General features: G+C 40.2%; 2 protein-coding genes across 9 annotated transcripts in view; both read right to left on the bottom strand.

Annotated features, from left to right (window-relative positions):
• Positions 1 to 283: 283 nt before the first annotated feature.
• CYREN (cell cycle regulator of NHEJ) lies at positions 284 to 20,022 on the bottom strand. Of its 7 annotated transcripts, none has more exons than XM_074193653.1 (5): positions 19,954 to 20,022; positions 18,090 to 18,281; positions 16,749 to 16,920; positions 13,805 to 13,880; positions 284 to 11,732 (listed from the first exon to the last, which is right to left on the bottom strand). In XM_074193653.1, the coding sequence occupies exons 3-5, from the start codon at positions 16,886 to 16,888 to the stop codon at positions 11,487 to 11,489; spliced, it is 462 nt and encodes a 153-aa protein (XP_074049754.1). In that variant the 5' UTR covers positions 16,889 to 16,920; positions 18,090 to 18,281; positions 19,954 to 20,022; the 3' UTR covers positions 284 to 11,486. The 7 variants fall into 7 exon arrangements, with proteins under 7 accessions (XP_074049754.1, XP_074049755.1, XP_074049756.1 ...); XM_074193648.1 differs by having other exon boundaries at positions 285 to 11,732; positions 16,749 to 16,991; XM_074193654.1 differs by lacking the exon at positions 18,090 to 18,281 and having other exon boundaries at positions 19,954 to 20,009.
• Positions 20,023 to 20,309: 287 nt separating this feature from the next.
• Positions 20,310 to 26,125, bottom strand: part of WDR91 (WD repeat domain 91) — a 33,404-nt gene continuing 27,588 nt past the window's right edge. For both annotated transcript variants that reach the window (XM_074193629.1, XM_074193630.1), the window contains one exon: positions 20,310 to 24,955. In XM_074193629.1, coding sequence (XP_074049730.1) covers positions 24,791 to 24,955 — 165 coding nt within the window. In that variant the 3' untranslated portion in view covers positions 20,310 to 24,790. The remainder of the gene's footprint in view (positions 24,956 to 26,125) is intronic.

Genomic DNA, 26,125 nt, shown 5'->3' with positions numbered 1-26,125 from the left:
GATCTTGAAAAAATTATTTGCTATAAGGTATAGTTCTGATGAAAAAGTGATACAAACAGAAATCTAAATGACATAGACATCAATAAAAATTTTAAAAAGTTTCAGAGATATTACAAGTTGTTAATATTTTATGTCAACTTTTTGATATTTAAGTTTCTTTTTTAACAAGAAATGATTCTCTATGAAGAGATATAGGATGGGGCTACAATGAGAAATTTAGGTGGTGTAAAAGCAAAAGATAGAAATATAAATCTTCTTTATAAAGATATAAAAATTCCAAGTGGGAATTACAAAGAGCATACTGGAAAGGAAAGGAAGAGAAAGATAAAAACTGAGGGAAAAGGGTATTATAAAAATAAATGGGGATTAGAGTATGGGAGGAGGAGGCAAAAGAATTTTCACATATTCAATTGGGTTTCAGGATAATAGGAACTGAGAAGCAGCAATAATGACTTCCAAACAGGTAACAATAAAAAAAAATCATCACCAAGGCCATGTATGAACAGACAGAGAAGGGTCAGTCAGCAAAAATGAGGGATAACAAAGGCTAATAATCTGTGTGACCCTGTTATCAGTAAAATATTAAAGAACCAGAGGAGGATTTATCTTCCTTTCCTATGAATTGGAATCCGTCAAAAAGGCACTGCTGGGTTTCTATTTGCAGCACCTTTTAAGATAGCATTCACATTGATAAGACATAGAAGCAGCAGAGCATAAGGCAGCCTCCTCCTTCTATGGACCCTGGAGGGAACATGAAGTGATCTTCCTTACAACTCGGTGCTGAGTCAGGATGGACTGCCACACCTAGTTAAGCACCTCTATTGTAGCCTCCCACTGGTTTCATGAGGTCTATAAAGAGAAAAAACCAGTGACTCAGTGTGATGTGATGGAGAGAGGCCAGAGTTCATGTCCAACTTTCCAGGATCTGACACATACTGACCAGATGCCCTTGCTGCTTTAGGCATTTCTCTCTGAGGTGCAGAGAAGATATCAAACTGAACCAAAAGAGGGAGTTTTGTCAGCTCTCTGTGCAAATTAAATTACAGGAGTCCAATTTATGTTCTCCCAAAATCCTACTCCAATATCCCGTCCAAGGGTGGAGACGATGGATTTTTGAAGACTACACCAAGGGATGACAAACTCTGCCATAGCAACTCATCAAAATTGTTGTTACTGAAACTAAGAGAAAGTGTGGCAGGCACACCTGGAGGAAGGAAGTACATCAGTCAAATCACAGTAAGAATAGCGATAACTATACTCAGTTATATAGGTCTTAATGATTCACAAAGTATTCCCACAGAAACCCTGATAAGTGGTAGTACAAATTTTATCCCCATTTTATAAGAACTGGAAACTTAAGGATCAAAAAAGTAGTCATTTGTTCAAAGTCACATACAGCTGATCGGTGTCAGAGCCTGGATTTTGGACCTCAAGTCACCCCAACTCCAAATCTGGTGCTCTTTCTGCTATACCACTATTCTGAAAGATTCCACATCTAGAACCATCAACAACTAAAAGTCAACTTCTAGGTCTTAGTAAAACATCTATTTTTTTTTTTTAATGACCAGAGCTACTCATACATATTACTAAGGGAATATTTCACTCCTAGTTTTTTTTCTTGAACCAATTTAAGCTTCCATTACCTTTTTTAAAATCCTATTTTGAGAAATGAATCAAGAAGAGAATTTTTCACCCCACCAATTCACTCTTAGATAACTCTTTCTAGTGTACTGTAAAGCAATGTTCGAAGAGACCAATGCAGCAACTTGAGTAAAGCATCAGGGAGATAACTGGAATGTGGCCCCAAGGACTTTGTCCAGGGCACTGAAAACCTGCACACTTTCATAGACTTCAGGCTGAAAGGAACTTGATAAACTTCCTAGTTAAAGAGCTAAATATCATAAATCAAGCAGAAACTTACTTGAATCCCCTCAATTTCACAATTAGAAAATTGACATCTACAAAGGTGAAGTGACTTGCTTAGTCCTACAGGTTCCCTGACTTCCAATTCAGTGCTCTTTTTCCATGAGCTCACCAGTGTCCTCCTCTAGAGGGCTCCCACAGTCCAGTTCCATTGTCATGACGGTGCCCACAAGACCAGGGTTATCTAGGCATTCACCTCTTTTTTCCAGGTTTGGTCCTCAGTCACATTAGGAAGCTCTGCTTCAGATTCCAGGCCATCAGCTCCTTTCCAGTCAAGGATGACAAGGTTTCCCCAACACAACTAAGCTTATTTCTCATCTGCTTTCTCCTAACAAGATAGCTGGCAAGGGCTGGGATATCCTCCCCAATTTTTTTTTTGCAACAATGAGATTTCAAGCATCACATAAATTGTACATTCCCAATTAATATTACAGATATACATGATGAAACTGAATATTGCAGCATTTCAATTTGGCTTTATGTAGCAAGAATGCCAAACACTGTTTACGTGGATCTGTCTTATACTTAATGTAGAATGCATAGATTAATAACTTACATTACATGGAGCTAAGAACATATTACATTTAAACAGGTAAGCGCATGATTTCAATGTTAAAACTTGGTCAACCAGCTCATTTTATTATATAAACTACAGATCCAATTTTTTTGGTACAATTGTTTCACAACTGTACAATTAGGACATGACATTTACTTATGAATATAGTATACAATTTTCCATCTTAGCCAAGAATAGATTTTTCATGTATTTCAGGGTGAAAATTGTGTGATGGTATGCAGGTATGCAATGGGAGGTATGAAAGTCTACAACTGATCAGACTATTTGTAAATATAAACTATTCATGTTAAATTATTGCAAATGCCCCAAATCATATTTTTTAAAAGTCCTTAAAAAGCAAAAGGTTTGTCTTTTTATGTTACTGATGTTCATTTTTTCCTTTCTAAAGGTTTGTGTCAATTCAACCTCATTTGGCAACATATTCAGGGCATAATTTTGATCCAAATTTTCTTACCTAAAGGTTTTCATACTCTAAATGCACACCTCTGATATTTAATCCTTCATGCAACCAATTTTTTTTTGTTAATTTATTTAAGGCAATGGGGTTATAAGTGGTTTGTCCAAAGTCACACAGCTAGGCAATTATTAAGTGTCTGAGACCGGATTTGAACTCAGGTCCTCCTGACTCCAGGGCCAGTGCTCTATCCACTGCGCCAACTAGCTGCCCCCTATGCAACCAACTATCTTGGAGACAAGTGGCTTCTTCATTGAAATGATCTACACAAATTGTAACTCGGGTGGATGCAAGGCACATCTTACTTGCCAAAGAAAGACATCTTCCATTAGCTGAATCTAGGTAGACATATCCAGGCATGAATTATCCCCAACTTTGCCAGAGTAGAGCTGAGACAATTTTATGTAACTCGTTCCAAAATAATATTTTATAAAATGCAGATTATACTAATGGCAAAACTCTTACTAAATGAAGGGCTATTCTATGAGTTGGTCAGACTTGGGTCCACATTAAACATTTAAGCCAAGTACATCAGTTGGTCTTTTCCCAAGAAATGCAAACTGCTTGGGATTATATATCTAACACCAGTCATTAAAGATGAGAATAACATTTCAGTATTTTCTAATTGCATGGATGGTTCATCAAGAGAACTGCTCCCACTTTACCTACTCATGACAGAATCTGAAATAGGTTTTAATGGGCAACAAGAATTTATCCAAAATACTGTTTAGGTGTTTAGTAGGAAATAATAGAAAATGCCCAGAAAAATCAAATTGCCACCAAATGTAATTCCTATGCTATTTGATAGGAAAAAAATCCTCCCATCTAGGAAAAATACCATGACCTCTGTAGAAACATATTGCCCATAATTTTGTTTCAAACTCCTGAATTGCCTTTTATTTCCAGTCAATTCCTCTCTCTAGATTTTGATTATAATTTTGATGAATAAAGCAGATATACTACTTTTGAATTATGGATTGGTAGAAAGTACCCTAGATTGAATGGTTAGTGAAAAAAATGGATGAATCAGAAACAGAACAACTTCAACCAGGAGAACTTTTTAAAGTATTACAATGAACAATTTAAAATAGTGTATTCTGATGGCTACTTCTATAGCAGTTACAATGTATATGTTATTAAATTCCAATGACAATGATCAAAATTTGATTTGATAATCCTTCTAAGAACTTTTCAAAACACCTTTCATATTATAATCTTATTTGTTAAGGGTTCATCATTTTTCAGAATTTTCCCTGGTGATAAGATTCCCCACGGGGTTACAGGTAGGTAGAACTCTTGATGGACCCAGAAAGGTTCTAGGAGGGGTGGCTAGGTGGCGTAGTGGATAAAGCACCGGCCTTGGAGTCAGGAGTACCTGGGTTCAAATCTGGTCTCAGACATTTAATAATTACCTAGCTGTGTGGCCTTGGGCAAGCCACTTAACCCCATTTGCCTTGCAAAAATCTAAAAAAATAAAAACAGAAACAAAAAAAGCAAAACAGAAAGGTTCTAGGAAACTCACCCTGGATGATTTTGAGAGAATTCACTTATAGAAACCCATCTCAGTCAGCCTTATTATGCATAAGTTCACCAAAAAGGATTGATTATAAAGAAAAATTTTGGACCTTAGCCAGGTACCCATAGGCTAGGGGGTTTATCATTTGTAAAATTCTCAAGGATGGAGTTTGAAAAAGAAATAGTCTTCCATACTGGGGTCAGTTTACAAAAACTTGATTATGTCAGTAATTCTCTATCTGGGATCTCTTAGGTGCTATAATATCAGTTAACCCTTCATTTCAAAGTTCAAGAGAAGCACTTCAGTTAATCCCATCATTTCCCCACTTCTTTATTTTTGGGAGCTAGTAGAAAAGAAGCAGGAGTCTCAGCTTCTAGAGTGGCTTTAAGCTAGCATGTCTAATCCCTTTCAAGACAAAAGTGGAGTAAGAATGAGACAGTGTTTTTCAGCAGTGGAGAATGATCCGTAGCCATTGCACATCACCATCCAAAGATGAAAGACTTGAAGTACAGAGGTAACAAACTTGATAAGAAGATTAAGGAGAAGAGATCCAAATAACAAGGAAATTAGTCAATTGGGGTACAAGAGTGAGGGTAAGAAGAGGAAGTAGCCAGCAACTCTAGATAGAGAAAACTGTGGAGGGAGCAAACTCAGTATGATTATCATTCATCAATTAAGCCTCATTTAGGATATTTCTGGTATGTAGCTCAATCTGGCGAGTATTATTGACATGCGTACAGCAGGAAGTATTTACTCCAGAAGAGGCTGGGAGGTAATCCAGAATGATCTGATTATCTAAAACACTGGCCAGATTCAGTGATTCATCAGAAAGGGGGCATGAGGAGTTAAAAAGTAGGATTAAGTTAGAAAGAATGGCTTACAGTTTCTAGTGACCATACCAGGGGAGCAAATACTCAATCTCCTTGGATGTGTACTAGAGAATATTTTTCCAAAATCCTTATTTTGGTATGGGAGAATACCCATCTATCCTGCAGTGGATTAGACTCCAGGGTAAGCAAGAAGAAAAACCAGGAGCCTTGTCCAGGGGAAGAACTTGGGAAGACAAGGTTTTCATTTTCTGCATCCATGCAGTCTTTTCCATGATATACTCAAGAGTCCAACCTGCTAACAATATAGGGAAGTGTAGATAACCAGTGGTTGAAGTGTATTTAGCATATATTATATAGCAGTTTCCCCAGGTGGCATTGGTCTTTTTAGTATATAGGGGAACACTGCATGGTATCAAGGTACATTGGCATGTACCCATGTCTTTCATTGGCTACTTGCTCTGAATGTAGAAAATTGCTAAAGAGAAAAAACTGGAACATGATTAAAAAAAATAACTTCAAAACAGTCCCTGATAACTCAACACATATCCAGTAAGATCAAACATCCTTAGCTCTACCTCAGATTAAGTGTCACAGTTGACAACCTGTAATGCAGTAGCCACTCTGCTTAATGGACATACTCAGGAATATGCAGATGGTAAACATTCTTTTTTTCAAAGTAGCAAAAGGGGGTGCAGCTAGGTGGTGCAGTCCACGGGCCCTGGAGTCAGGACTGAGTTCAAATCCAGTCTCAGACCTTAATAATTGCCTAGCTGTGTGACCTTGGGTAAGTCACTTAACCCCATTGCCTTAAATAAATAAAACTTTTAAATCAAAAAAAAAGAAGCACTTGGGGAAACTGAGCCAGAGGAAAGTTGGTTCTCTGATACCTCCACCTTTAAAAGAGCAGGATATCATATTTCCTCTGAATAGCTTATGTCAGTAGCTCATAGCAGTCCTTCTGAATGATGCTCTACTGACTTAAAGATCCATCAGGCAACTTAAAGTCAAACCTTAAGAATAAATTAATCATCGTCCCAAAGCTTTTACTCTAAATGACAATCTTTCACCAATCCCAGCTTAAAATTAGATAATTATATTTCTCTCTTGGACTTGCAATAGAGAGTACTAGTTCATACATAAATAAGAGATTTCAATTAGAATTCATCATTTGGTTTCTATTCCAGTTCCAATTTGTCCTGATGTAAAGACTAAATCATTTAAAAATCATTTCTGTATTAGAAATTTGCTTATCTGCAGCAAGATAGGTTCACAGTTTAGAAATTCCCTGGCTCAAAGTTAGTCCATTTCCCAGGGCTGGTTGGTTGCCCAGACTAAACTGACAGGGACCCCAGAGAAGGGAACTGGGTTTGCCTGCCTGACCACCCAACTATCCTGCAGTGGGCTATATATACTCCTTTAGGAAACTTTTATCAACATTATGGCAAGAACTTCAATTAATTTCATAAGTGATAACAAATAATTGTAGATAACAAATAAATCCAGGCAGCGACAAAACAAAGGCTAAAAGATAACACAGCTGATTTAAAAACATTTCCCACTGTTTTTTCTTTTAGTTTCTTTCAGTCCATACTTTAAAATATCCAAGTTGTACATTATAACAAAGAAAATTATTATTTGAAACTTGAAACAAAACCCATAATCATAAGGTGAGGCTTTGTACAGTTAAATGCATGTCCAAATTTTCCTACAGGCATCCTGTCACCAACAGCATCGTTATATACTGTTTACATTTTAAAAATCATGCATGAAACACTTATTCTTAATTGAGGAAACAATAACAACAGTTTATATTCATATATTGTGTTTGTCTTATGCCAAGCACTTTACAATCACATGAAGTAAACAGCAGTGAGGAAACTTCCTTAAATCACCTAGCTAATGAAATCTTTAAATCCATGCATTTTTCCAATTTGTCTTAATACCAAATAACTAATTAAGTAAATTACACTGAATTTAGACTTATAACAACCTAATTTCTAACATATTCCCTTTTACAAATATGTACTAGATAAAGACAAGTTTCATAAACTGCTTTTCTGGTCCAAAGAGACTAGGGAACTTGCTTCTCTTGCTAGTAGATATGGCAAGCTCCCCCAGAGAATAACTGAAGGTCTTTCTATAGAGCACATAAAAATGTGATGATTTTCTTTGCAACTAAAAAGTCATAACCAAAATTACCTTAATTTCCTTTCAAAATCTAGAAGTTTACAAGTTCTTAAATTTCTCAACTCATATATTCTTGTTTTCAACAATGCAATTCAAAAAACACTAGGACTGTATTTGTGACTAATTGTATAACAGGTTATTTTAGTTTCTGTTATGGGCAAAAAAAAAAAAAAACACCAGGACTGAACAATGCAATTCTAATCTCCCAATGTTCTAAAATTTATGAATTTGTCCTAATAATGACTATTAAAATACTGTAGTGTTATATATGCAACACAAATGCTATATCACACATATATATACACATACATACATAAATATATATAACTTGTGGTTCACAACTTATCTAGTGATTCATTGCTCTCTACACTCTTTTCTCTTTTAGCAATGATTTTTAAATTAACTTTCAGAACTTCCAAAATCAATCTTTTTACTTATGCAAAGTCAAACCTATCTTATGCTCTTTCTACATGCTTTAACCATAAATTTTATATATCTCACATATGGTTTTCAAAAACTCAACCTTCTCTATGTCTTTTCATTCTTACAAAAGTCTTTAAAATCCATTTACTTGGATTGCACAATTTGCATTTTCCCCTTAATATACTGTTTAACCATATTTCAGCCTCTATTCACTCCACTGAATATCCCCTTTTCTGATTTTAGTATATATATTGTTCTTGACCAAATCCAATGACTTATTTAAAACTTTACATGTGTATTGCCAATACATGATTTTATTTATCACAGCATATTCTTTCTCTTAATTTGTCACAATTCAAATAATCCTTAAAGATAACCCTTTACAAAAATCTGTAATAACTTACAAATACAAAATTTACAAAAAGAGCAAAAATATATTCCACTTACTTTAATTACATTATATTCTTTGAAATTCAAACATGGGTAAAAGAAGTCATATAAATTATAGAAAGATATATTTACAGTGATCAATGCATGATATTAACTTGCATGATTTTAAAATAAATTCATTTACTTTTTACTTTTTTCCATTTTTTCCTTATGAAGCAGACAAGCCTTTAAATTATTGCATAATATCCAACATGTGGTGAACCTTAGATTTACACAGAGAGTGAACTGCATTTTGAAAAAAACAGATTTGAGAAAGAAAAAAAAAAAGACAGGGGGAAGGGGTGATAGTTCCCAACACCAAATTCAAAGTAAAGCAACGAATAAAAGACTGACCATCCCTCTTTCAAAGTGGCAATTTCAATAAAATTTTACTTGTTGATGTCATAGCCACTTTATCAGGGGTAGGCTAACCCTCCCTTTTGCTTAACTACAGAATAGCAAAAGATAAGTTTTTGTTCTTCCTTTCAAAGAAAATCCCAAATCAGGGAGGTGATGTCATGACAAGTATGTGAATTGTATTTGGGGTGGGGGGGCGGCTGTGCTAAATCACCAGTCTCACTTTTTCCTCTAGAACCATCTGGATCCAGTGGCCAGAGATGGCCCTGGATGTGAGACAATCAGGATCAGGAGACATGCCCAACGTAACACAGATAGTGTCAAGTGTCTGAGGCTGGATTCAAACACCTGTCCTGACTCCGAGGCCAGTGCTCTATCCACTGCACCACCTAGTTCCCCCAGGAGAAAGGAGACAGTGAGAAGAAAGTTGGGAGCAGGGGATGGCCATACATAATACAGAGAAATGTATCACAGACAGACACACACACACACACACATGCATGCACATAAAAAGACATTTTATTGGCACTGAAAAAATCTTATGCTGGCTTAAGTTTTGCATTTTTTCAATTATATGCATATCTGCAGGTCTGATAATCTCTCATGGTCCTCTAGAGTGTTGAGTCTAAGCAAAAAGAATTAATAAGTTGGACTAAAGGTGTTTGGGATCTCAGATCCATAAGAATGCATGCCAAGAATAGCAGCTCCCTCAGCAGAGGAAGGTAGGTATATTTCAGTACAGGGCATTTATCAGGATGGTGGGAGGTCTCTCTAAGCCTCTCATAAATTCACCCAATTTTTAATTCTCCACCCTCTGTCTTCTAGCAAGAAGGATATCATATAGTCCCTTCTTTCCCTATCACTGTCATCTTTAAAGTCTCCTTGGGAATCTGTTGGGGGGACAGCAATTGCCCTCAGAGGGCATCTATGTACCAACTCAGTCATAGATTCTGCAAACTTCTGGGCTAGAGTTCAATAAACACCAAGTGAATTGATGAGAACTTTTTTTATTGCCTCAAGAGAGCTCAGATTATAAAATCAGATGGACTAAAGTGTGGGGGTTGGAGGATGTCAAATCCAGACCAGGTTTTGGAATTCCCTGCTTCTCCCTAGCTACCCCCAGGGGTCTAGTGAAGAGGGAAGACTTGGCAGGCAAGGAAGTTATGAACTTCACAATAAGGGCTGCTTCACTGAGGCAGGGGGGAAAAAAAAAGTCAAAATGCTAAATTGCATTATAATTTAGAGACCTGTTCTTTTTTGTCATTTCTCCTGGTCTTCCAGGGTATAAAGCCAGGTGATGTTACAAGGGGAAGATAAAGGTGCTTTTGCTTGATCTCATTTGTTCCAAATCTTGCTCTGTGATTAAAACAGCTCAAGAAATCCTTGAGATTTAAAGGTCCCATGTCTCATACTCTTTGGTATTTTCCTGTTTTCCAGTTTCCAAAGGAGAAAATGATGGGACATTGCAGAAGGCATCCCTTCTGACCAAGTCCCACTCAATTTGGCTGAAACCACTTGCTAATTAGTTTCTCAAAACCAAAAGCAATTGCCATCTGCTTGGAACTTTCCAAGGGTGCACCACAGAGCAGAGAGGTGGGGGACAGGGATAAGGAGGGAAAAATCAACTCACCCACCTCTCTTTTGGCTAAAAGAGAATCCTAGGATTCACAAAAGGAATTCCACTTAGTGCCCGGTTTTCGGTGCCAAGAAATATTTGGGGAAGAGACTCAAAGTTCTAGGGGTCCCCATCCTGGTTCATAGATGATTTTGAGAGAACTCATGTAGACAGGAACCTGTTTCAGTCAACCTTTATTATATGCAAGTTTGAGGAGTCAAGAAAGAAAGGGTTTATGATAGCTGACTATGGGGGAAAGAGGTTTACTTATAAAGAAAAATTTTAGACCTTAGTCAGCTACCCCAGAGGCTAGGGAATTTTCCATTTGCAAAGTTCTTAAGGATGGAGTTTGCAAGGGTTGGGAGGGTGAGCAAGGGGGTCTTGGAGATAAAGATGCAAGTGTATGCTCTGAGAAGACAGTTTCCCATACTGAGATCAATTTACAAAAACTTGCTTATGGCAGTAACTCTCTGTCTGGGACCTCTTTCTACACAAAGATAGGTGCTATAATATCAGTTAACCCATTCATTTCAGTCCAAGTGAAGCTCTTCAGTAACCTCATCAAGGCTTTGCTTCCTTTTTTCATGAGTCACCTCAATATACAATACTGATATCAGTAGCAAATCACTTACCCTGGTCTCTTCCTCATCCCACCTGAAATAGGTGCTTTTGTAGTCAGGGATAATCCATCTACTCTAAGTCTGATCCTGAAGGGGAAAATAAGACTGGCTGTCCAGTATAGATATCCCTCCCCTTCTTCACTGCCCATATAAATTATAAATGATACACATTAATTATTCTTGTATGCATTTAACTGGTATGACTCAGCTTTTTCTAGAATCTGATTACTCTCTAGATAAGCTGACCACAGTTTTCAGAACCAAAGACCTGAGATGCTTAACACTAAGTAGAGCCTGACCACAATAATTATGAAGACTTTCCTAGACACAGATTTAACTGCTCACTACTACAACAATTCAATACTAGTTTGGACTGCTCTGATTTCACTGCCTAAGGCTAAAGCTTTGGGATGCAGAAGTCCCACCCCAAGGAGGCAGGGGGAGACAAGAGGGTACAGCATTGCATTCCCTGCTGGTCAAACTTAGAAACCAGGAACATGGAAGCATCCCAACATACCCAAACCAAAACATTCTCTGAATCCTTCCTCTATCTTCTCAACTGAAAAATATCTCCCTCACAAATTTTAACGCATCCTCATCCTCTTCATCTTCTGAGCTCTTCTTGTGGCCCGAGGTTGAATGCTCTTGCTTGTTTGAGGGACCTGTCTGAGGGGCTTCATCCACCCTCTCCTCTCCATCACTACTGCTCTCAGAAGCCCAGGGGGACTCAAGCTGTGTGGTTTGAGTCTTATCAATTCCCAGCAGCGCTGTGTGCTCCAAACGCTTTTCCTGTTTACGGCACTGAAGTGGGAACAAAAACAATAAGAACAGTATTTTTGCTGACATCCCAAGTTTGTTTATATAGGACACAAAATTCCTGCAGGTCTAGGGTGATTTCTGGGCCAAAATTTCACTGGATTCCCTTCTGGGTATGAACCAAATGAGTACCTTCACTCTCTTCCACACCCACCCACATTCCCTTCCCAAACCCAACACTGCTCCCCCCCACACACACACACACATATTTTCTTAGTTCTGGAGAGAAATCAATTATTCGAGGAGAGGAGAGAAATGTGCTCAGGAAGTCAAGCTTCTAGCCCCAAAACAGAAGGGGAAAAAAAAGGAGGAACAGAAGAAGGATTAATTTAATCAGGCAGGCCCCACCTGGAATGAGCAGAGCCAGAAAACTTCAAATGAACTCAAAGAGGAAAGAGGGAAGCAACTAAGTGCCCATTTTAGGCCCATCACAAAAATTACACACATGTATAATGCCAGAATCCTCCTCCCACTCCTTCCTATCTCCTAACACAAAATAGTATAAACATGACAAGTAATATCCTCCCTAGCCCAAGTCTGTATACTGGGCAGAAGAAAATGTGACTGACTGAGGCAGAAAGATGAGCAAAGTGACAAGGCTGCATGAAACAACACAGAGAGTATAATGGGTCAGAGTCAGAAAGGCCTTGATTCAGGAATCCCACTAGATACTTCCTAGCTGGAAAGAAATTCACCCCTACTAGCCTGAGTTTTAAACTCTCCCTCACAAGGTTGCTGCAGGGACCAAATCACCAAATACCAAAAGGCCCTCTGCAAATCTTAAAAAGTGCTGAGAAACTGTCAGCTGTCATCAACATCTCCATTCCTATATGTGGGAAGTTGGTAGAGAGAAGGTTAATTGAAAGTATCATTAAAAAACTGTCAGACAAAGAAATCAGGTGATTTAGTGGTGTCTGGGAACCTGTTTTTAAAAATATTTTAACAACTATATTTCAATATAATTGGGTTTCATTTGCAATCCTATGAATTTTATCTTCTGTCACTAAAAAGCATATCCCTGAAAAGGAATCCATAGGTTTTACTAGACTACCAAAGGGGTCCATACATTGAAAAAGTTGAAGAATCTCTGATCTAGACCCATTTCTTCATTTTGTAAATGAGGAACTAAGGCCCAAAGATGAGAGTAAACTCACTAGCCCTTCACCTGCATGATCAACAACAAAGCCAAGAATCTGAGCCTCCTGATGCACAGTTTACAGTTATACAGTGTGCCTTCTAGTTATCAAGTATATATATTTCTTATCCTGATGGCTTCTCAGGGCAATTTTGAAGGTAAACAATGTAAGAATTTCCTACCATTTTAAGGACAACTACTTGTTGTACAGTTAAGTATTTTCCTCAAAACCTCAAAATTAGTGAAAGTCAGGACTTGAATTCAGGTCCTCTAATCAAACCCAGTTCTCTCCTCTAGATCAGAGTCCTCCAAAGTAGAGGCTAGAGCATAACCCCAAGTAGGTTGTGGTTCAACCCCAGGGGGTATGTGACCAAGATCTCTCACATCCCAGCCTCCCACAGCAATCATTCATGGAGCTTCTATCTTTTACCCCCTCCCAGGGCTGGGCAAGCCTCTTCCTTCCAATCTGCTTCCGAGCAGTTACAACCTAACTGACTCAAAGTGTCCACAGCACCAGCTGTATAGATCCCACAGGGAAAATCGACACCAACCTTCTTCGCAAGAGAAAGAGATTACTAACAAAGATGTGCCAGCTAGGTGGCACAATGGATATTGTGCCAGGCTTGGAATTAGAAACGTCTAAGTTTCAATACAGTCTCCACCTACTGTCTGCCCTAGTTCCCCCAACAATAAAATGGGGTCACAACAGCCCCTTCTTCACAGAGTGGTTGTGAAGTTGAAATAACATGTGCTTTAGCACATAATCAATATTTGCTCTTTATTCCAACCCCCAACTAGGGCTGATCATGTTGAGGCAATTAGAAATGCTAACATTTTTATTAACATTAATCTAACCTCAGGAGTCTTCTGTTTCACAAAGATATAAACTGGGATATTCTAGACTAGAATAAAAGGTCTTTACCTCAACCAGGACACCCAGAGCAACATCCACCAATTCAGCTTCATTCATGAAGTACACAGTTCGTACATCAGGTAGTCTGAAATAGAAAGAAGCAAAGACAAAGATGGCCCAAAAAAGAAACTGGAGCCTACAACTGTGTATTCCCAGTCCTACCTACCAAGGAGGACAACACACATCACTTCCCCCTTAGACAATTTAGAGCTTTGGTATCTCAGATGAAGGGACTGAAATGAGAAGCCACTATTCAGTCCTTGCCTTTCCCCAAAATACGCCCTTCACATATAAGCAACTGATATAATTTTTGAGATATACACACACTCAAAAGTTAAAATCCTCAAGCAACTAAAAATAACATAATTAACTATGTGTCTGGTTTGTCATCAGCATTTACTACTTTTTCTAATGATAGCCAATTCTCTAAAAAACACTCAAGAAAGTCACTATATCTTAGTTACCTTTTTACATCTTCACCAAGTCACACAGTTTTTGTATACAGTATAAGATAATGAAATGTTTTCTGAATGAAGGGGCTAAGGGTTGATAAAAGCTTAGAGAGATGAGAGAGGTGGTAGGGGTGTGTATGCACATACATGCGCATGTGTGTGTGGGGGGGTGTCTCACAAAAATCAAGAGAGCTCTAAGTATTTCAAAGGTTGCCAAATGGAAGAGGGATATAACTTGTTCTGTCTGGCACCAGATGGTTGGTGTGAGAAAGGCAAAGAGATTCAGGAGAATAGGTACAGAATGAAGAGACAAATACAGCCTTGACAGGGAAGCCTTCTGAACAACCAAATAATTCACAAGTGGAATGGGAAGCAGCAGATTTCCTTTCAATCAGTCTATCAATAAACATTTATTACAAAGCTCCAGGAGCTGTACTATCACTGAAGATGCAAAAAGGGCAAAAACAGTTCCTGCTAGAAAGGAGCTTACTTTTTTTAAAAAATATTTTTATTGGGGAAGCTAGGTGGTGCAGTAGATAAGAGTAACAACTCTGGAGTCAGGAGGACCTGAGTTCAGATCCAACCTCAGATAGTAATCCCAAGCTGTGTGACCTTAGGCCTAAAATGGGCACTTAAAAGTGGAACAGAAGATTTTTGCCTTGCAAAAATCAAAAAATAAAATTTCTCTTTTTTGTTATTCTGAATTTGATAAATACCAATAAATCTAAATATTTCCATATACAAAAGACAAAAAGAGATTTGCACTTGAAACTACAAAACTTCATTACAAATGGTTTGCTCTTTTTAAAGTACATAATAAATTCATGACATCAATTTCAAATCTGTCTTGCTCTTCTGGATGTCCTTCCAAGAAACTTAGATACTAATGGGGGGGGGGGAGACAGACTGTGGCCCTTCACTGTGAGTCTTCAAGAAAAGATTGAACACCTGTTGATATGTTGTTGTAATGGGAACTACTTGGGGAGATATGCTTTGGGCCACAGAGATCTCTTGTGAAGAACCAGAACTCTCTTACCCAAGAGGTTTTTTGAAATAGGAATATAGGTGTCTCAGGAATAGACAAGCACTCTAGAGGCTCCTTCCAGCCCAAAAATGATCCCTTTCTAGATAAGAAAGTATTAATAAATTTAAAAAAGAGAAAGATCTAAAGAACTGGAAACTTAAGAAGGCATCATCAAATGGGGAATGGCTGAACAAATCATGGTATGTGAATGTAAATACTATTTGTGCCATAAGAAATTAAGAGACAGTTTCAGAGAAATCTGGGAAAACTTGTACGAAATGATGTCAAAATAAAATGAGAACCAGGAGAATGATTTATACAATAATAAAATTGTAAAGTCAAATAAATAACTTTAAAATATCTCAAAACTGAGATTAATGCAATGACCATCTATGATTCCAAAGAATGCTGCTTATCTTTTAACCAAGGGATGATGAATTCAGGGCACAGAATGAAATATAAATTGTCTGAGCACAGCCAATTAGTGAATCTGATTTAGTTTTCTATGCAAGTTACAAGAGTTTTCTTTTTCTTTTTTTTCCCAGTAGTAAAGAAATTAAACAAAAAAATTAATGTTTCAAGGACAGGGGGGGAAAAGACCCTGGAAGGGTCAGTGAATCAGACAAACAGACTGTGAGGGCATCCTCTAGTTTGAGTGTCTAACCTCTTAATCACAAAGTCCACCAATTCTTTTAGCCACTACTCCTCTGAGAAGATTAAAATTGACCCTGTAACATTTTCTTCAGAATTGAGTTGTACTGTAATCCATTAAGTTTAGAAATTCAGTTCTCTTACTAATCACTGTTCTTTCCTTGTTTCAAAAAATTCTGCTGGGGTGGCTAGGTGACACAGTGGATAAAGCACCGGCCCTGCAGTCAGGAGTACCTGGGTTCAAATCAGACCTCAGACACTTATTAATTGCCTAGCTGTGTGGCCTTGGGCAAGCCACTTAACCCCATTTGCCTTGCAAAAACCTAAAAAAAAAAAAATTCTGTTGATTGTGGGGGATGGGGTAAGAATGTCTAACATTTTTACACCACCATGCCATGAAGAAGTTTGGGCCCTTATCTTTGGTCTTGCAGATGAACTCAAACAATGAAGACTTCTGAGTCTCAGGAGGGTAGAAGGGATTATTGCTGGTCCCTCCTTACAAATTTCCAATCAATCATGTTTTTTCCCCTGCCCCCTCACCCATGCAACAATGGTATGCCCTCAGTCCCAAAATGTCGCCTATCCTGTTCTGTTCTTTTATTTTGTATTCCCCAAAATCTATAAAAAAGCTCTCCTTTTTCTTGGGGTCTGTGGCTAGAATCTGAGGCAGACATTGACTCATCTTGTTCACCAGTTTCATGCCCTATAAATTAAATGTTATCTTGCTCAGAGAAATATGTCTCAAATCTGTTACATTTTACTCACTACTCAAAGAGCCCTAGACCAGAGGTTTTGCTGTTGTGTAGCAGCAATCTGCAAAACTCACCTCGAAGATGCATCTGTCTGTACTGTGGCTTTTCTCCTTTTAGTTGGCCTCCATATTGGCCCTGATTTCTTCTCAGTCACCTGGGTGGTCATCCATGGAGGAAGGTCCCTCTTTTTACTCTCAGGCTGTGTATTTGCCATCTTTCCAGATTCCCAAGCAAAATGTTCAGGACCTAGATAATGTCACAGGTGAAGGAAATGTCCACTGATGGCCTTCTTATTTCAAAGTAGCAAAATCAATCACCTGTCAGTGTAACAAAAGTCAAATCTTTTTGTATTCCTGGCACAGTGCCCAACACAGAATAAATACTTGTCTTGGTTAACACTGCTTCCAAGTGGGGCGGCTAGGTGGCACAGTGGATAAAGCACCGGCCTTGGAGTCAGGAGTACCTGGGTTCAAATCCAGTCTCAGACACTTAATAATTACCTAGCTGTGTGGCCTTGGGCAAGCCACTTAACCCCGTTTGCCTTGCAAAAACCTAAAAAAAAAAAAAAAAAACCAAAAAGGTGCTTCCAAGTAAAATAAAACCCATAGGAGATATATAAAACAAAGTGACAAAAGAGGTCAAAGGAGGTCATCTCTGGCTGAGGGTATGAAGGAGGGCTTCATGGAAGATTTCATTTGGGCTTATTTTACTATTGCGACAGTCCCATATCTGTGCGTAGGCCTTGTCTGAAAGATTCAGTGGAACTTGGTTCTATCAATCATTTTTTCTCTTGTATCTTCCAGTTTACCTAAACACATCAGATTTTTGTCTTAAAAAGTAAAGCCAATTGGCACTAAATCTAGCCAAACTGGCCTACTATTATCTGAACAAAACATTCTTGCCTCTCTTTTTCCCACACATTTCTGAAAAGATTATCAAGTCATATTGGTTATTAGCTATTTATATCACTATTGCACTAATGACTCAAAGTGCCAGAATCATATCGTCCCTAAACTTTCTCTCCACCCTCCTAAGCTAGCACAGTGCTATATAAATGTTTGATCTAGTCTCATTAATCTTTTCAGACCCAGGTCTAGTCCTAGATCCTTGATGATGAGGTTTGTCCTTCTCAAAGACCATGACATCAGGGAGGCTGTTTAAGTCACCAGCCACATTTTCCCCTCCAGAGCCATCTGGGACCAATGGCCAAAAATGGATCAGAATGACTGGAGATGCCCTAGATGTGGGGCAATAAGGGTAGAAGGACTTGCCCAAGGTTCCACGGCTAGTTAGGATCAAGTGTCTGAGGTCCAAGTTCAATTATCTATCCACTGTGCCACCTAGCTGCCCATTTTTACTTTCTTAGAAATCCTAACCCCCCAAACCCTAGCAAAATGCCCTCAATAAGGACTTGCATGAACTGATGCTGAGCAAGATGAGCAGAACCAGAAGAAAATTGTACACCCTAACAGCAGCATGGGGGTGATGGACTTTCTCATTTCATCAGTGCAACAATCAAGCACAATTTTGGGATATCTGTGATGGAGAATGCCATTTGTATCCAGAGAAAGAATTGTGGAGTTTGAACAAAGACCAAAGACTGTTACCTTTAATAAAAAAAAAAAAAAAAAAACATTATTATTATGTAATTTTGCTATCTCTTATACTTTATTTTTTTTCCCCTTAAGGATATGATTTCTCTCTCATCACATTCAATACTGACCAATATATAGCAGGGAAACAATGTAAAGACTTATAGACTGCCTTCTGTGGGGGGTGGGGGAGGGAAGCAAGATTAGGGAAAAAATTGCAAAATTCAAAATAAATAAATAAATAAGATTTTAAATGCCCTCAATACACAAAAGTTCACTCAAGTGAATTCTAACAATCCTAGACACAGACCTCCAATTCCCTCCCTTTTCACTCTCTGCGGAGGCTGGAAATGCTTACCCCTCACTTCCATTTCTTGGAGATTTTCCTAGCTTTATTCCTATCTTCAGCAGACCTTTCCCAATCCCTGGACTCTTGACAACCTCCCTCCTCCCCCAACAACTTCCCTCTGAAATGACCTTTCATGTACCTTGACTGTAAGGTGGTAGGTGGCACAGTGGCTAGTGCTGAGCCAGGAGTCAGAAACAACTGAGTTTATCCTGCCTCAGAGACTTACTAGCTGTGTGACTCTAGTCATTTTTTTTTTTTGCGAGGCAATGGGGTTAAGTGGCTTGCCCAAGGCCACACAGCTAGGTGATTGTTGTGTCTGGGGTCACATTTGAACTTAGGTCCTTCTGCCTCCAGGGCCAGTGCTCTATGCGCTGGGCCACCTCGATGCCTCTATGGGGTCACTTAACCCACGTGGCCTCAGTTTCCTTATCTCTAAAACCCCTCCAGGATCTTTGCCAAAAAAACAAAAAAAAAGTGAGTTCAAATCTGACCTCAGACACTTAATACTTGCATAGCTGTGTGGTCTTGGGTGAGTCATTTAGCTCCACTGCCTTGGAAGGAAGGAAGGAAGGAAGGAAGGAAGGAAGGAAGGAAGGAAGGAAGGAAGGAAGGAAGGAAAAGGAAGGAAGAAGGAAGGAAGGAAGGAAGGAAGGAAGGAAGGAAGGAAGGAAGGAAGGGAGGAAGGGAGGGAGGGAGGGAGGGAGGGAGGAAGGGAGGGAGGGAGGGAGGGAGGGAGGGAGGGAGGGCGGGGAATATTCCCTCGAGTCCTCTGGGTTAAAGCCGGACTGTTTCCCGGGGCCGCGGGCACTGCCGCGGGCACTGCCGGGGGCCGCCTCCCGACGGCCGGGCAGAGCTGGCGTCCAGGCGGGCACGGCCGCTAACGGACACGAGGCCAGCAGCCGCCTCGCTCGCAGAGGCGCCGGAGGAGCCCAGGCCGGCCGCGCGCTCCCATCAGGCAGCTGGCCCTCGCCGCCGGGGGGTTTGGGGCTGCTTTATGAAAACCTCTCATTCTCGTCTCCGTGGCGGCAGACTTTCCACGTGAAGACCGTAACAAGGAAACCCTTGAGCGGCCGGGCGGCGGGGCCGCGCTCGGGCGCCACCGGCCTGCCTGCCCCGGGGCCGGGCCCGGGCTCTTCTCCGCCCCCCGGGCTCGGGGCGCCGTTTCTGCAGAAAAGCCACGAGAAGCCTTGCTTTTCGCTCAGAGGCGTCTATTTTTTGAGCGGATTCTTACCCCGCCCAGAAGGAAGAAAACCGCCCGTGGGCCGGGCGGGCCGGGGCCCTGACTCCGGCGGGACCCCCCCCGCCCAGCTCCCTCTGCCCCCCGGGGCGGCCCCTTACCTCCCGAGCTCCGATCCAGGCGCCCCCGGGCCGGGGCCCCCGAAGCGCCTGCGCCAGGCTCCACGTCAGGGCCGCGCCGGCCCCGCCCCGCCAGGCCCCGCCCCGCCAGGCCCCACCCCCATCCTGGCCCCGCCCCGCCAGGCCCCACCCCCATCCTGGCCCCGCCCCGCCAGGCCCCGCCCCCGCGAGGCCGCGGTAGCCCCGGCGGCCCTCTCCCTCCAGCCGCGGCCGCGGCCACGCCCGCCTCCCGGGCCCCCCGGGCACAGGGCAGCGGGGCCGCCCCCGGGGGTGCAGCGGACGGCAGGCAGGGCTAGCCTGCGCTGCACCGACCGGTCCACATTTTATCGTTTCTAATACAATGCCAGTTTGCCACCCTAACCATTTTATATCACCATTTTATATCCTTTCCACCCCGCCATTCAATAACTGAATAGAGTCAATATTCAACATTGCTTGAATAAAGGAGTTTTCTTCTTTCTTTACCCAAAATTAAAAAAAAAAAAAGCAGAAACTATAGCAATACTTAGACCATCACAAAATGCCCTACAAAAAATCTAATTTTCATTTTCAAACATCCAGCCAATGGTGCAACACTTAAAACTTAGCATATCGGCTATTTTCTATTCTCTGTGACAGAGAAATTAGGAGGGGAAAAAAAAGTTAAAAATTCCCATCTCTTCAATGAACTCTATTTCATTAACTTTATGCTTGCCCAACAAAACATTTTGCTTCTCACGGAACCAGAACACAAAACTCCTCTCCAGACGAAACTTCTTAGCTGAGGCAAACAATTCCAGCACATTTAGATAGAAGCTGCCGTCTTCCAGGGACCTGGGAAGCCACTTGGGAGGTCATAGTCATAAAATTCATCAGATTCAATTTGTTTATTAAGGTTTTAATATGTGAAGGCACCAAGACCCAAATGTGAAAACACAGTCTGCTCCCAAGGAGCATACAAATTTAACAAGGGGGAAGTGGGGAGGGAGGTAAGGAAGGTACACTAATGACTGTATGACACAAGGCACAATTGCGAAGTGCAAAGAGGTCTCTCTCCCACCATAAAAATAAAAGTGCCACAAGACAGCTGGAGGAGGCAGAGAGAGAATCCTAGAAGGAAAGCTTCATGAGGCTTCATCAGGAAACAGACTGGTTCCTGAAGAGAGGGTGGAGACAGAAGAGCAAAGAACAAGACTGGAAAAGCAGCAGGGCAGCTTTTAAACTTCTGTTGTAGAGAACTTGAATGCCAGTGTTAAGGAGTATAGATTAAGGAATGGGAAGTCAAAGAGATGAGGGCAGAGGAGTAAGCCCCACCATGACAACCAGCAATCTGTAGTATATATTAGAAAGACGCAAACTTTAGAAGTTCAAATATTAGGTTATCAACCAAGATGAACGTCTGAAACAAATTGGTTACACAATGGGTTAACCTAAAGGAGAGTTTTAGAATGGAAATGTGTGCCTTTGACTAGATGTGTGAAGAATCTGTCGCTTGTCAATGTAACATTACATGACATATTACAACCTTCCAATAACTTGGTAGATAAGTGTTCACAGGTGACAACCTAGATCAAACAGATAATCTTCATGAAAGGCAAGATTTCCTAAGTCTTCCTGCCTTTTAACACTCTACCCTCTATGCTATGTTTTCTTAGCTACAGACGAACTACAACAAATGGGATATTTTTCAAATGGGAGAAAACTTGAGAGATACTGTCAAGGAAATGGCAAATAGTTTAGATATGGGAGATCAAGAATCAAAAGTAACACCTAGATTTTAAGACTAGGAGGGTGGCAGCACATCAACAGAAATGGAGAACAGAGGTTGGGGGAAAAAGAAATTGCACAAAGAAAATATTTTTCCCCAAGACCTTCCTACCTAGGAGAAGGATCAAAATGGAGAGAAAGCAATGAAGTATTGATTACGTACTCAAGAATAAGACAGGAGTGTAATCTCAAGAGAGAGATGACTAATAGCCCAGGAAATGGAATATCCCACCAATACCTAGTAAATGGAATTTGCCATCACACTTCATATTCAAGCTTGCTCAAATAAAGAATTGGTACTTCAGTTTTTTTACTTTTCCCTTATCCACAAGCAGAACACCACCCTAACATTTGTTCTCTATCATCCTAGAGAGCATGGATGAGAAAAAGAAAAGAGGAAACAAAACCTGAGGAAATCCTTTTCTAGAACTGCAGCCCCCGAAATTGAGCTGGAACCACCTCCTGGCAGTGGAGAGACAGTGCATGGCTATTGATTTGTGCTTCTACTTGTCAGTACCAATAATGGTCCATCCTCCAGATGATCTAATGAATCAAATCCAATGTCAATATTATGTAGAGAATGGAAAGAGCTCCAGATTTGGGGGTCAAGAAGACCCGAGTTCAAATTTTCTTCAGACTTAGCTGTATGATCCTGGAACAAGTTACCATCTCTTGGTCTGATTTCTCATATGTACAATGGAGATAATACCTACCCTTACAGGGTCTTCGTAAGTTCTGAATGAGAATACATGTGAAGTGCTTTACAAATTTTCAAGTTTCAGAGATGCTTATTATTATTATTATTATTTCATCTGTTAGCCATACAAGTTCTGGACCTGACTTCACTCCTCACTGCAATAGCTAGGACCACAGGACCAATGGGGCTAATCCCCCCCTCCTCAGGCAATCTTTACCTTATGAAGGGATTACAAGCCTATCTAAGGAACACAATTCAAAGACTTGTGTCAGCCCAGCTTAATGCTTTTCAGTAGCTCATTACAGCACCTGCACCTGGTTTTGAGGCTGAACTCTACCACCAAATTTTACAACCTGGACACATCTTTCTCTATTCCTTCATCTGCAAATTCCACCATCTGGAGAGACAGTACTCTTTTGTCTACACAAAGGAGATGTGGGCTCAGGAAAATTAAGATCCAACTTCTAGTGCTACTCATCCTTATGAACTAGAAGGCAGAAGACAACCATTAAGAGAAATACGTGGAAGAGATGAAGTGGAAACCATCATAGGAAAACTGCTAACATGGTCTGCTAAAAAGGTCTTAGCTCTACCTCAGATTTGCTAGACAGTTCTTTACCACAGGAGAGGAAACTACATCCCCTCCTCAAGCTTTCTTAGCTGAAAAATTAACCTTTCATCTAAGGATACAGTCCAGAGTAACTGAGAGAGAATATTATACATAGATAAGTACCTATGTGGAATAAAGACCAACTGAGTTAGAATTACAGATTGTGAGTTATACAAATAGCTTCGCTTCTACAATAAATCAAATTAGTTGGATATACTATGGAAAGCTCAATGTCTAAGTAACATAGATATTTAAAGATCTGAGCTTTCACCCATATGTAAAAGCCTCCTCTGTAAGACTGCCACTAGTCTATAAAGTAGAGAAGATCAGAGATGTCTGAGGCTCAGAATGACTTGTCCAGGGTCACACAGATAGTAAACTTTAGAGGCAGGACTGAACTATCATCTTGCTGATTTCAAACTCAGCACTATCCACTACTCCACAATACCATGCTTCATTTTAATTCTATTTAGGAAGATAAAACAGAGTTCTTCTAAGCATTTAAGACAATGCTTTTGCTTTCTGAAGAATGTAAAAGGATCACAAGCAAGTATCATCTGAGAGTAACAGAAGCAGCATCTTTTCCATTACCACTTCTATAGAAAGACACCACAGTGAGAATAATATTTTTTAAGAAAGGAAGGAGAAAAGGCAGTTAGCTGGCACAGTGGATAGAGCACCAGCCCTGGGGTCAGGAGTACCTGAGTTCAAATCCAGCCTCAGACATAATAATCACCTAGTTTGTGTGACCTTGGGCAAATTGCCGTGCCAAAAAAAAAAAAAAAGAAAAAAGATGTGTGAATAGTTTGCTTTATATAAATTCCTATTATGCAAATTTGATGTTACATAAGGAATTTTGCAAAAAATCCACATTGAAAAAAAACCCCCTATGCTAACTTAATTGTATACAGTACTATGGACACACTATGCTCCTGCTTCCTGGCTCTGAGCTCTGCCTTCCCACTTCACCATCCGCTCTCCAAGATAAAAACAAAAACAAAAAAAAACCAACCCTCCAAGTAAAAGCAGAACCGACACACTGAGAGACTACCACCACACTTGACTTAAGACTTCCAGTACTGAGAGAGAAAATCTTCACCACACACCAACCACTAATGTGTCCCCTGCATGTCTATCCATGCTTGGTTAGGACATTTCTGTCTCTGGTTCCTGCATGATGCCAATCTTTTCATGCTCTCCTCTCTTGTCTATGTCCATGCCTCCCCCCACCTCCCCCATTGTTCTTCCTCTTGGTTCTAGCCAGGTCCTCATTAGGCTGACCTGGGCCCTGCATGTTCCTCCTCCTGCTCTTGCCTCTGTCTCTGGCGCCCACATATCTTTGAACCCTGTGCTAGCTCCTTTCTTTCTCCCTTCTCCATGTCCATGGGCAAATTTGCCTTATGTAGAGGTTTGTGGAAAGGTCCACTTACTTAAAAGCAAGAAATGTCTATATACAAAATAGTCACTGTCCACAGGAGCCAGAGCACAAGTCACCAGGAATCAGTCTTCTTGAGCCATTTGCCACAGCCCAGAGAGAGCTCAGGACAACATTAGTTTGTGAGTTTCAGGACCAAGTTTTCTGACCTCCTGTTCCTCATGGTTCCCCCAGCTAGCTGACAATTGATTATAATAAACCTGCCAGTCTTTCCAGAAAGCCAAAAGCAATGGTGTTCTCTCTGTCTCCTCTTTCCCAGTCTGTGATTTCAATCTCATGCTAATACTGATTCTCTAAGCATTCTGTAATGCTTCCCTGGCTCAGGGACCCATCAGAATTTCTGAGCCAGCAGCGTTGTCAGCTTGATCTTGCCATCCATGGAAGCAGTAAGGCAAGTCCCACAGTCCATGGCTGTGCACCAGTCTACTGTGACCACTGGGGCTCTATGGCCTCCGAGGCTCAGGCAGCTCTCCAGGACTTTCTCATCACTGTTTAACTGCAAAGGAAGAAAGGAAAAAAGAGACAGATTAAACAAGAGAACTCTGGAATGGAAAGTCATTGGAAATAAAGAAGAGTTGGACAGCTCACTTTAAATAAACAAACCTGATGTGGAATGTGAGGATGCATACTTAAACCTGCCTAGATTCCTGAGTACTTTAGGATTTTATATATATATATATGTGTGTGTGTGTGTGTGTGTATATATATATATATACACACACACACACACTGTCACCTGTATTATCCTACAAAAGTAGGAAATGTATCTTGCTTTGTTAACAAGAAAAAGTAGTTCTAGCACTTGCCACATCACCAAGTCAGTTCTATCCTGTTAAAAGACTGCTATGTGTTTATAACTCACTAGGGTGTATGTTATTTTTTCCCCTTCATTAAAGATTTTATTTTAAGTTTTACAATTTTTCCCCTAATCTTACTTCCCTCCCCCACCCCCCACAGAAGGCAATTTACATTGTTTCCATGTTATACATTGATCCAAATTGAGTGTGATGAGAGAGAAATCTTATCCTTAAGGAAGAAACATGAAGTATAAGAGATAACAAGATCAGACAATAAGATATCAGATTTTTTTTTCCTAAATTAAAGGAAATAGTCCTTGGACTTTGTTCAAACCCTACAGTTCTTTATCTGGATACAGATGGTATTCTCCATTGCAGACAGCCCCAAATTGTCCCTGATTGTTGCACTGATGAAATGAGTGAATCCATCAAGGTTGATCATTGCTCCCATGTTGCTGTTAAGGTGTACAGTGTTTTTCTGGTTCTGCTCATGTCACTCAACATCAGTTCATGCAAATCCCTCCATGTTTCCCTGAATTCCCATCCTTCCTGGTTTCTAATAGAACAATAGTATTCCATGCCATACATATACCACAGTTTGCTAAGCCATTCCCCAACTGAAGGAAATTTACTTGATTTCCAATTCTTTGCCACCACAAACAGGGCTGCTATGAACATTTTTGTACAAGTCATGTTTTTATAGGGTCTATGTTATTAATGAGTCTATACCAGACTGATTTATGAAAGTAATATATCTTTCATTTCGTCTAGGATTTTGATTCCAACATACTTTTCTCCAAATACTTTCATTTTTTTCCCCTGTTAACAGTCCTTTGTCCAAATTTAAGCAGTTGTTGGTTAGTGATGAA

The sequence above is a fragment of the Macrotis lagotis genome, chromosome 7 (assembly GCF_037893015.1).
Source record: "Macrotis lagotis isolate mMagLag1 chromosome 7, bilby.v1.9.chrom.fasta, whole genome shotgun sequence".
Lineage (NCBI taxonomy): Eukaryota > Metazoa > Chordata > Mammalia > Peramelemorphia > Peramelidae > Macrotis > Macrotis lagotis.
Note: the sequence above shows the minus strand (reverse complement) of the source record. Positions and strands in the feature narration are given on the sequence as shown.

Coding starts and splice junctions, on each gene's coding strand:
- CYREN (XM_074193653.1), bottom strand. CDS start 16,888: ATGGCAAATACACAGCCTGAGAGTAAAAAGAGGGACCTTCCTCCATGG. Junction 13,881..16,748: donor CAGACAGATGCATCTTCGAG/GTGAGTTTTGCA, acceptor TTTCTATTTCAG/ACTACCTGATGTACGAACTG. Junction 11,733..13,804: donor CTCTGGGTGTCCTGGTTGAG/GTAAAGACCTTT, acceptor TTCCCACTTCAG/TGCCGTAAACAGGAAAAGCG.